The sequence below is a fragment of the Quercus suber genome, unplaced genomic scaffold, assembly GCF_002906115.3.
Source record: "Quercus suber isolate HL8 unplaced genomic scaffold, Cork oak 2.0 scaffold_914, whole genome shotgun sequence".
Classification (NCBI taxonomy): Eukaryota; Viridiplantae; Streptophyta; class Magnoliopsida; order Fagales; family Fagaceae; genus Quercus; species Quercus suber.
Genome location: NW_027070338.1, coordinates 107,054 through 119,467, shown reverse-complemented (window position 1 = coordinate 119,467; position 12,414 = coordinate 107,054). Strand labels below are relative to the sequence as shown.

The 12,414-nt window shown below is 32.7% G+C and overlaps 1 protein-coding gene across 2 annotated transcripts; it reads left to right on the top strand.

Annotated features, from left to right (window-relative positions):
* Positions 1 to 1,701: 1,701 nt before the first annotated feature.
* On the top strand, positions 1,702 to 8,545 carry LOC112034746 (G-type lectin S-receptor-like serine/threonine-protein kinase RKS1). 2 transcript variants are annotated; one of them, XM_024067562.2, is made up of 7 exons: positions 1,702 to 3,039; positions 5,141 to 5,269; positions 6,593 to 6,792; positions 6,991 to 7,201; positions 7,355 to 7,592; positions 7,831 to 7,981; positions 8,059 to 8,545. In XM_024067562.2, exons 1-7 carry the CDS (start codon positions 1,761 to 1,763, stop codon positions 8,359 to 8,361), a joined length of 2,511 nt encoding a protein of 836 aa, XP_023923330.1. In that variant the 5' UTR covers positions 1,702 to 1,760; the 3' UTR covers positions 8,362 to 8,545. The 2 variants fall into 2 exon arrangements, with proteins under 2 accessions (XP_023923330.1, XP_065624331.1); XM_065768259.1 differs by lacking the exons at positions 1,702 to 3,039; positions 5,141 to 5,269; positions 6,991 to 7,201; positions 7,355 to 7,592 and having other exon boundaries at positions 6,701 to 6,792.
* Positions 8,546 to 12,414: the final 3,869 nt, after the last annotated feature.

The window sequence follows — 12,414 nt, the reverse complement described above, 5'->3', positions numbered from 1 at the left end:
GATGAGGGGGCTAACAATTTTCTCTACAAAAAATTTATTGTAGGAATATAAAAGTTTTCCATTGTATACTTTTCATGATTAAAGAACGTGACTTGCCAACTAATCAAACTAGAGTTTTTAGTACCTATAGCAATTTCACAACATCAAGAACAAATCCTAGTGTATACATTGTCAAATTCCATAGTCTCCTGTTACATCAACTGAGTGTTTATTTTTTCTCGCAAAGTATTGAATCGTAAAGCTTCTGGGTCATAGTCTTAATTACAACTCTCAATCATGTTGGACTTGGATGACACCTATCAACAACGTATAATTATGAGATGCAGAAAAAAAAAAAAAATTTGTAGTGTAAACAACGTTTAGTGTGGATGGGAAGAAATTTCATCATATTCCAATTGGTTAGGTTAGTAAGGGACCTATTCCAATTTAATGATCTTAGAATTTTGTATACAAGTAATAATCAAGGAAATTTCCGCCTAAAATAAGTCGGACTTTTGGCAAGAGAGAAATTTGATGTCTAGTCAAATCAAGCTAAGGCCAACCAAAATGGACCATATTCTTAATTTCTTATCTCTATTTGTTCCATGTACAAGACTTACATTCAATGCATGGTGTATAAAAGTTGAACATCCGCCTAAAGTCCATCCACTGAAAGCTTGAGAAAAAATTCATTTAAACCAACACAATATATAAATTATAAAGGAATCAAAGAAAAATTGTCAAAAATAATGAAAATTTAATCTATGCTTAAATTCTTTTAAGGATGACACAATAGCAACATTCTTTTAAAAAAAATAAAAAATAAAGATAAAAAAATCTAGGCTTATTTTGTACGTATGATAAAGTCCTATCACAACGTTTTTTGAGACTCATGTTGATTAGTGATTAGAAGTTATAAAAGAATAATCATCAATATATACATAAGTAGAGATCTCATGCGGGAGTGCATGAGATCTTGTCATGTGACGTTCTAATTTTGCATTTAGCATTTTTTTTACCTTTTTCATTAAGATTTTTTTACTATTTTCCAAAAGTTTACATTAACTTATTTTACTGTTATCTCATTAGTCTCTCATTAATTTCCTAAGCTTACATCACACATTTCTCTCTTTTTCATGTCTTTTAGCATACCCACCATTTTAGGGTGTGAGGGGCAATAGGCAGAGTTCAAGTTTTCAAAAAGAAACTTCACACCTATACACTTAAATTAGATTATAGTAGTATTTCTATCTTATATAAAAATAAATAAATAAATACCCCAATATTTTTTCTTCATTAGTCAATGTACATCTAAGTTCTAGGGTCAAAAATTGTTTACGTAGACTTAAATTAAAGTTGCCAAAGAAGACCAAAGTTTTTATAAGTATCTTTCACTAAGTAATATTATGGACACATAAATATGCATAATTTTATGCCACAACTTGCCACGTGATGAGTTGTGATTAATGGATATATGATTGTGGGCTATGTGGGGACAAATTTCCATTAATTACAACTCGCTACATGGCAAGTTATGACACAAAATTGTGTATTTTTATGTGTCCCTAACATGACTCATCTTTCACTAATGTGAACGGGTTTTCTAGGTAGACGTGATTTGAGTGTGTAGGTCCTTGACAAGTTGACGATAGCTTGCATATGAAGAATAACTCATTTAATTTTATTTTTAAAAGAAGAACAACTGATTCTTTTTTTATGGCTATCAAGCTATACCAGCCAGTCAGCCAAAAGTCCTATTACTGTACTCTTCATTAGAAAAAATGATGAATCCTGTTACAGGGAATACATCATTGCTTCTTCTCTCCCTTCTTCTTGTTTGCCCAATCTACACTTCCCTTGACATCATAACACCAGACCAACCTCTCAAGGATGGTGATGGTCAACTTCTACTCTCAAACCAAAAAACCTTTGCACTTGGGTTTTTTAGACCCGGCAGTTCCAGCCACCGCTACGTTGGAATTTGGTATAACCAAATCACCGAACAAACCGTTGTGTGGGTTGCAAACAGAGACGCTCCTCTCAATGATACCTCCGGAGTCCTCTCCATCAACAGTAAGGGAAACCTTGTACTCCACACCCAAAACCAAACCACTCCTATTTGGTCCACCAATGCTTCTTTTTCTGTCTCGTCCACAAATAATTCTATGGCTAAGCTCTTAGATATAGGAAATCTTGTTTTGGTTCAACAAGACAGCCAAGGTGTTACATGGCAAAGTTTTGATTATCCCTCCAATACTCTACTTCCGTTTATGAAACTTGGGCTGGATCGGCGAACCGGATTAAACCGGTTCTTAACATCTTGGAAGTCCAAAGATGACCCGGAAATTGGCAACTACTCATATCAAATAGTTACAACTGGGTACCCTCAAGCATTCTTATACATGGGTCGGACTATATCATGGCGTGCTGGATCTTGGACTGGCCTAAGATGGAGTGGTCTACCGGCCAGAATGATATCAAATGACTTCAACGTTAGCTTTGTGAATAATCAAGATGAAACCACCATTATGTACACTACACTTTCAAATTTATCTGACTCCAAATTTTTTTCTAAAATGGTGGTTGATGAATCAGGAATTATGCAACGGTCCTTATGGCAGGAGACTACATGGGTCGAATATTGGTCCACCCCACAAGAGTTATGTGATAAGTATTCGATTTGTGGTCGAAATAGTTATTGTGAGCCACACGATTTGGTCAGTTTTGAGTGCAAGTGCTTTCCTGGATTTGAATCCAAGTCGTCTCATGATTGCATAAGGGAAAAGCAAGGAGTGTCCATGTGCAACAACAAAGAAGGATTCGTGAAGTTGGCACATATGAAGGTGCCGGACACTTCAATAGCACATGTGAACATGAGTTTGAGTATGAAAGAGTGTGAGCAAAAGTGTTTGAAGAATTGTTCTTGTATGGCTTACGCAAGTGCAAATGAGAGTGTGGGAGGGATTGGTTGCTTGACATGGCAAGGGGACTTGGTGGACACAAGAACATATCCTAATGAAGGACAAGATTTATACATACGTGTGGATGCGATTGTATTAGGTACTCTTAAATCTTTTTTCTTTAAAAATTTAGTAAAACATTTTATGAAAATACACAGTGACTTTTCTCACTACATTTGGTGGCTAGGTCACCGGTTTGGTGAGCTAGGCAGATGACGTTGGTAGTCTGGTGGTTAGAGCCACTGCTCCGATGATCAACGCCAACATTCTAGTAGCTAGAGCCATCACTCTGGCAACCGATGCTAGCAATCCAGATCTAGGTTATCACAAACAAACAATCATATCATGTAAATAGCAGCGAAAATATAAATAACATAAAGATATGATGACCTAGGAAACCACACAGTAAAAACCTGGGGAGGATTTAACCTAACTATCCCCAAGGTAAACATGAATCCACTATGCGAAAGACTCAAAATTCATACAAAAGGACTTACAAGCTCCCCGCTTGACTTCGTAATGCTACCCACTAGTAGAACTTACTGACACAACCACGAGCAAGCTCCGAATCCACAGACTCCTTCTTTCTTGGATTCTTCACAAGATACAAGCACCCATGCTTGTTATTCTTTAAGCTCCAATGGCAGCAACCGAGTTGATCATCAAGGTATTGAAAATATCTCTACCTAGAAAACCCTAAGTTTATGTGAAGGAAAGCTCCTCAAGGATCTCACAAGAGATTCACACAAACCGCAATGTATGAGCAACAATACAACCAGAGCAACTCACAAAAACGTGGCTAGGGTTTTGCCTTTTATACCTAGCGTAAAAATAGAAAACCCAAAACATTTAATGAGGTAGGGCTGAGTTGGAAAATTCTGCAGAAAAACATTCTGCCGGAGATTCGATCGATCGAGTCTAACTTTCGATTGATCGAGCCAGGCCGAAATGCACCAATGCATCTGCAACCTCTCGATTCTAACTTTACATAAAATATATAACTTTGAGCAAGTCTAAACAAGACTAAATATATAGTTTTGATCATGGTTTGCCAACATTACACATTAGAGTTCTAAATACATTAAATCCTAAGTCTTTAGAACCTAACAAAAGCTATTTGCTAGAGGTTTGATAACTGAAGCCACCATTTTGGTGACCAAAGACATCGCTCTGGCAGCAGTTTCCCCCTGTCCGATTGTAGAAGACATCGTTCAAGCTACAATTATGACAGTCTGGTCACTAGACCTCCTACACCAGCAATTCTAGTGAATCAACAACTGATTTTGTTTGTTTGCTTGAAAAAATTTATTTGTCATACTAAATACTTGATACTTTTATTTATTTTACTTCAAAACAAACAGAGTGTTAGTCAAAGTTCATGTCTGTTGTATTATATTAGTCTGAAATTTATGCAGAATACCAGTTCAACATCTAATTTTCCCTAAGGTACTAACCTTCTATGGTACTATCCTTAAAGTTGATTTAGGGCATACTATTGAAAAATGATTTTCTCTATTTAAAATATATCTATTTCATATTACAAATCTAAATGAGTATTACATTCCATACGGGAAAGAAATTATATACGGTTTTGTTAAATTATCTAAAAATATCAAAATTTTCACAATGCTGCCTTATCTATTTCATATAATTCAAAACTCAAATGATGTGTGGAGAAGTCGAAATTATTTAAGAGTTGTATACCCCTAACAACACAAGATTTCTACAATTATATTCATCACTCGTAGTAGGTCCTACTATGTAATACTTGTTTTATTTTATTTTTATATAGTTACAATAATAGGAGAGAGAGAGAGAATTTGAACTGTGATTCTACTTATATTAATAAGAAATACTCTCTTGCCATTTGACATTGTTGTTACAAAAATAGGTTTACAATTTTTGTTTTTCGTTTCTTCTTTTAACATGTTTTCAGCCTCAAAAAAGAGAATCACATATGGACATGGCATTGTTGTGAGTACACATTTGTCTTATTGTTTTGTTCTTTTGATACGTTGGACCTCAAAATGAGAAACACATTTTCTCCTTTTTAAAAACAATAATAAAATCACATATTTTCCTTAAACCCATTGTTTCATCCCTACTCTCATTTTCCTATAAAACTATATCAATAAATATTTATGTTCAATCAACTTCCGAAATTTATGATGTCATTTGATTTTTTTTTTTTTTTTACTCAGCTCAATATGATAAGAAAAATGGTCTTACTCAGAAAAGCAGGATGCTGGCAATTCTGGGAGTTTCTGTTGCTGTAATGTTTCTTCTTATAGTCTCAGTTGTGTATTGTCTTATAATGAAGAAGAAGAAAGGTAAGGAAGTTTAGAGCAATCTTTTTTAAACCTATTTTTATACTTCTAAGGCCAGTGAAAAAATGCTCCCAAGATTACTCCAACACTATGTTTCAGAGTTTATAAAAGAATAAGCAGAATACGTAAATCATGAAATAAAATTGAATAAAATGGAATGGAACTTGATATATTTTTCAAGCGTAGAAGTTGATAAAAGAAAAAATGAAAAAGAACTGGATATATTTTGTTTTTATACTCATAATCATTACTTTGGATCCAAAGATGGTATATTGAAGTAGCCAAGGAAATTTTTCAAATGCTATTCATAACCTTCTTACCTTTCAGCCTACAAATAAATGCATTAGCTCATTCCATTTGCACATTCTTATGTCTACCATACCCAAATGTTAAATTCAAAAGAAAGAATATTCGATCTCGAAGATGACATGATCAAAAATCCCCTTTGACTTCTACATAAAACATACATGAGCACCATTGTACCCCATTTTACAAGCCTTTCTTGGGAAGGAAACCTGTCCTTCACTGCCAACCAAGATATGAAGGACTTGTTGGGAAAAGCTACTTTAGACCATACTAGTTTCTACCATTCATTGAGACATACATGTTTCTTATTTAATTCTACTCTAAATTGCAATTCGTCCTTCACTACCAGACAAGACAAAGCATTAACGAATGCTTAGAAGCAGCTGCTTTAGACCATACCACTTTCCACCATTCAGCTGTATCCATCTTGTTTCTTATTTCACTCCAGGTTGAAATTCATGTGACTTTTCCATATTTAGATGAAATCCAGTACATTGAGTTGTCTTAGCTAATTTTAATTAATGAAAATGAGCTTGTAAGGTAGTATCTTTTGATCTGATAGGTTTCCAAGGCTATTGCGTTTCTTTTAGAATACTGGATACTTTTAGAAACTCAAAAATTGCAATATCATACAACCCCTTTTGGACAAAGTTGGGGATCAAAACACCTTCAGGGTGTCAATTATCATGCCACATGGATAATTTTTTCACCCTTTCAACTAAAATGAATGGCCCAACCAATTCCCTGACATTTTAAGATTTTCTCCAGCCCATCAGTAGGCCTAAAGAACTTTCATCACCCATAAGCACTTACCTCTTAGAAAAGTGCATTTTAACCAAATGGGATTTCCTATCAATGATAAATAGAAAATTGTAAACTTATATTTTTCCTCTTATTTTCCTCTGTTTCATTCTTTTATTTTAGTGTGTTTCTCAGTTTTATTAAATAAGGCTTTTGTGTGAGAATTCCTAATTGGACAAATATGGTTACTAGCGTTATTAATTACTTGTTTTATTACAGAGAAGAGGCATAGCACATATTCATATAGTGTTGACTCCACTTTACGTAACTTTGAAGACTCTCCAAGTAGAAGGGACCTCGATGGAACTAGAAAAAATTCAAATTTGCCATTATTTGATCTAAGAACCATTATTGCAGCTACAGATAACTTCTCTATTGCTAACAAGCTTGGCCAAGGTGGTTTTGGCCCAGTTTATAAGGTAGTCTCACTGAACGAGTCCTAGAATTCGCATAATCTCATTTCAAGTGTGTTTATGCATCATAAATTCCATCATGAATGTTTACAGGTACTCATTGAGTATGAATTTGTTGTGTACAGTTAGGCTTCCCCAAATAATTCACCAAGTTGAGTTTCTTTCAACAATTGTGCACAATGACAAAATGATATTTGGATGCAGGGTTTGCTACAAAATGGAATGGAAATAGCAGTAAAAAGACTATCAAAATGCTCTGGACAAGGAATAGAACAATTCAAAATGGAATCTGCACTAATTGCTAAACTCCAACATAGGAACCTTGTGAGAATTTTAGGTTGTTGCATTCACAAAGAAGAGAAGATGTTGATCTATGAGTACTTGCCAAATAAAAGTTTGGACTTTTTCATTTTTGGTATGTCTTCTTTTTCACATTAACCTCACCCATCATCACTAGAAAAAAATCCTCCCATTACAAACATATCAATTCCAAATAGCAGGATTTATACATAAGTAAGAAAGCATGAATGCAATATAATCTAATCCAAGTTCTCATTTCTTCATTTAGATGAAAAAAAAAGGTCGTGTTTAGATTGGGAAAAGCGATTTGAGATTATTTGCGGAATTGGTCGAGGGATCTTATATCTTCATCAAGATTCAAGATTAAGAATTATTCATAGAGATTTAAAGGCCAGCAATGTTCTACTTGACAATGCATTGAATCCAAAAATTTCAGATTTTGGTATGGCAAGAATTGTTGCAGGGGACCAAATTGAAGCTAATACAAATTGCATCGTTGGAACATAGTAAGTATGATAGAAAACAAAGATATACTTTTTTAACCGATTACTTGACTACCATTTTTACATCTAAGGAGAGTACAAACTACAGGCCTATGTAAGAAAAAAAATACTAAGGATATCTTTGTAATTTGCTTTCATATTGTGATACTTCAAATTTTACATGTATGTTAGTGCCCAAAGGGCTATCTTTGACCATTTTATGTTGAGGTTCAATATCTTCCTTTTCATTGTGCTATGACAGTGGTTATATGTCACCTGAGTATGCAATGCAAGGACTTTTTTCAATAAAGTCTGATGTATATAGCTTTGGGGTATTGCTACTGGAGATCATTTCTGGGAAAAGGAATAGTACTTACCATCATGATGGCCCTTCCTCAAATTTGATTGGACTTGTAAGTACATGTGCAAACAATGACTACAAAATTAAGCCTATATTCTTGAACCTAATATGATTAATATCTTGTCTCAGGTTTGGGACCTATGGAGAGAAGACAATTCCATGAAAATAGTCGACCCGTTACTAGATGAGACATTCCCTGCTAATGAAGTTTCAAGATGCATTCAAATTGGACTTTTATGCGTGCAAGAACATGCAACAGACCGGCCAACCATGTCAACTGTTGTTTTCATGTTGGGTAATGACACTCCTCTTCCTTCTCCAAAACGACCTGCATTTATTTTGAAGGGTACTTACAATAGTACAGACAGATCAACTAGGGCAGCATCTAATTCTATAAATGAAATAACACTTTCTAAAATTGACGGTCGTTAAAACCCCAAACTATTTGAAGCAAGTGTGCAAATATTCCATTACAACATAGGATCGAGTTACTCTAAGTCTGCTCTCAATTACTATTTTTTTTTTGTATGAACAATTGAACATAATGCATGCACTGTAAAATTATTACAAAAAAGAAGATAATATATAATATTACACAAACTGTTATTGTCCAGAACTTGTGATGAAATCACTACCATCTCCTTTAACTTTTTCTTTCAAGTGGTTTCTGAAATTAATATACAAAAAGTTAACTGCGTATATATGTTTTGTGGAGATAACTTCATTGGTTTTCAGAACAAGATGTCCAAAGTTACAAAGATCTTTTCTTTTGGTGTGAAATTACTAAGTTTAACCATGAAGATTTAAAAGAGGAACGTTGAATGCATAATACTAGAATTTAATTTGGATTTTAGGGTGTTTTACTCAAAACGGAACCATTGTATTTATGAATTGTGCCAAGCCTATTGATATGCTTGGGTATGATTAATATTTTTAACTTAAAGAACACTTCAACCAAGACAATATTACAAAATAATTTAGAACAATAGTTTATAACTTTGATGGTAGATCCTCTTGTACAGCAAGGAGAAGTGTGAAAAAATGGGTGACAAAAAGTTATAATCATTTCCTCATTTTTGCTTAAATTTGGCCGAATTCTACTTTTGTGGTCACTTATACTTGTGAAGGTGCCTTATTGAGAGTGTGTGATTCTCTGCTTGAAGTTCAATTGAAAAAAAAAAAAAAAAAACAAAAGAAGCTCAAACTAGTTTTCACAACATCAGCATCATATGGACCAAATTAATGTTATATAGTAGGACACAAGTGATGAATATAATTGTAGAAAATCTTATTATGTTAGACATCTACAAATTTTAAACAATTTCAACTTGTCAACCTGCTGCTTATAGGTTTGCAATTTTATTTTATTTCATTTTATCGGTGAAATGGGGATAGGTTTGTAAAAATTTTAAGAAAAAGAGAAGATCCATTGAGAGAATTTTAATATTTTTTGGGATGATTTAACGAAACTATATATACCTAATAAGTTGCCTATGCAATGCACGGATAATTTTGTGATATTTTATGTAAAACAGTTTTGAATAATATTGTACATAAATTATTTTTTCTTAAAAAAGTAAACTAAATTAGAGTAAAGAAACATATATATTTTGAGATATTAAAAATTGGTTTCGTAGCTTCACTACATATTTGTAGCCTTCTTAAAGTAAGATTTTTTTTTTTTTTTAAAATAATGAAACCAAAAATAAATGCAAAAGAGTAACGGGACCATGAAAATCAACTAATTTGTGTTCTGTTCATATATTTCATACTATGAAATAAAAGTATACTCAACTCTCTGATTGTCTTCCAGTCATCAATAGTACAACATTAAGATATGGTGTAGACAAGTGTATATGCATGTGTCTCACAAATGATTTAAAATTAAACCATAGTAGAATATGACTTTACATTGCGCACCAAATATTCTCTCTACTTATATACCCAAAACAAATGTTTTGTTAGTCTTAGGTATTTTATTTTGGTAATATATAGTGAAATAGTGTCTTTGATTTAACAATCCACAACATTTTTGTGTCTCTCTATCTCTCTCTAGAGTCTTATCTTGTTAATTATTAATATTAGTCCTTACTTTCTTTTCTTTTCTTTTTTTAAATACTAAAACAATGGGTATGCTAAAAGACATGAAGAATAATGAAAGGTGTGGTGTAAGCTTAGGCAATTAATAAGATATTGATGAGATAATAGTAAAATAAGATAATGTGAAATTTTGGGTAACAATTTAAAAAAAAAGAAAAGAAAAAGCTTAATGAAAGAGATAAAAAAAAGCTAAATGCAAAATTAGAGTGCCAATTGGCAGGACCTCATGCACTCTCGCATGAGGTCTCTAAGAGAGAGACATTTTGTAACAACTTTTATTCTACAATATTCCTCCAAAAAAATTTTTTTTACTCATTCCTTGAACAGAATAATTATAATGGTTATGTGTGTACAATTTATAATTGTTGTTTCACTGCATATTTAAAGCCTTCTCAAGATAAGATTTTTTTTATAAAAAAAAATCATGAAACAAAAAATAAATGCAAAAGAGTAACGGGACCATGAAAATTAAATAATTTGTGTTGTGTTCACATATTAAATACTATGAAATAAAAGTATGTCCAACTCTCTCATTGTCATCCACCCATTGATAATATGACATTAAAACATGGTGTGGGCAAGTGTGTATGCACGTGTCTTATAGATGATTTAAAACCATGGTAGAATATGGCTTTACATTGCGTACCAATATTCTCTCTACTTATATACCCAAAACAAAAATTATCTAACCAAATTACCCAAACCTAAATCATATTTAATCCCCTATTTTTTTTATATAAAAAAAAAATACCCTTAGGGTTTTCAGCATCTTGATGGTGGTGGGAGGCCAATATGACTGAGGTAGCGGCCCCTCAGAGTTCTCTTTCTCTCTCTTTCAAATATTTTGTCAGCCTCAGGTCTTTTATAGTAAAACAATGTGTTTTGATATTGTAGTGAAATAATGCATTTTATTTAACAACCCACAACATTTTTGTGTCTCTCTGTCTCCCTCCAAGGCCTTATTTGGTTAGTTATTACTATTAGTCCTTAATTATTTTTTTTTTTGCTTTTTTTAAAATATTAAAATGGTGGGTATGCTAAAAGACATGAAAAAGGGAGAAATGTGTGATGTAAGCTTAGGCAATTAATTAGAGACTAATGAGATAATAGTAAAATAAGTTAATGTAAACTTTTGGGTAATAGTAAAAAAAATCTTAATGAAAGAGGTAAAAAAATGCTAAATGCAAAATTAGAGCATCACTTGGCAAGACCTCATGCACTCCCGCATAAGATCTTTGCTTTTATATATATATATATATATATATGTATTGATGATTACTCCTTTATAACTCCTAATCACTAATCAATATAAGTCTCAAAAAACTTTGTGATAGAACTTTATCATATGTACAAAACAAGCATAGATTTTTTTATCTTTATTTTTTTTTAAAGAATATTTCTATTGTGTTCATCCTTATAAGAATTTAAGTATAGATTAAATTTTCATTATTTTTGACAATTTTTCTTTGATTCCTTTATAATTTATATATTGTGTTGGTTTAAATGAATTTTTCTCAAGGTTTCAAAGGATGGACTTTAGATAAGATGTTCAACTTTTATACGCCAAGCATTGATTGTAAGTCTTGTAAATGGAACAAATAGAGATAAGAAATTAAGAATATGGTCCATTTTGGTCGGCCTTAGCTTGATTTGTCTAGACATCAATTTTCTCTCTTGCCAAAAGTCCAACCTATTTTAGGTGGAAGTTTCCTTGATTATTACTTGTATACAAAATTCCAGGATCATTAAATTGGAATAGATCCCTTACTAACCTAACCAATTGGAATAGGATGAAATTTCTTCCCATCCATACTAAACGTTGGACTTTAGATAGGATGTTCAACTTTTACATGCCAAGCAATGATTGTAAGTCTTGTAAATGGAACAAATAGAGATAAGAAATTAAGAATATGGTCCATTTTGGTTGGCCTTAGCTTGATTTGTCTAGACATCAATTTTCTCTCTTGCCAAAAGTCTAACTTATTTTAGGCGGAAGTTTCCTTGATTATTACTTGTATACAAAATTCCAGGATCATTAAATTGGACTAGGTCCCTTACTAACCTAACCAATTGGAATAGGATGAAATTTTTCCCATCCACACTAAACGTTGTGTACACTCCAAATTTTTTCTACATCTCATAATTATACGTTGTTGATAGGTGTCATCCAAGTCCAACATGATTGAGAGTTGTAATTGAGACTATGGTTTAGAAGTTTTACTATTCAATACTTTGCGAGAAAAATTAAACACTCATTTGATGTAATAGGATGAGACTATGGAATTTGACAATGTATACACTGGGATTTGTTCTTGATGTTGTGAACTTGCTATAGGTACTAAAAACTCTAGTTTGATTAGTTGGCAAGTCATGTTATTTAATCGT

Bases quoted from the DNA above. Each gene is read 5' to 3' on its own strand.
- LOC112034746 (XM_024067562.2), top strand. From the start codon at position 1,761: ATGATGAATCCTGTTACAGGGAATACATCATTGCTTCTTCTCTCCCTT. The intron at 5,270-6,592 runs GTAAGGAAGTTT...GTTTTATTACAG, and splicing joins TATAATGAAGAAGAAGAAAG to AGAAGAGGCATAGCACATAT. The intron at 7,593-7,830 runs GTAAGTATGATA...GTGCTATGACAG, and splicing joins AATTGCATCGTTGGAACATA to TGGTTATATGTCACCTGAGT.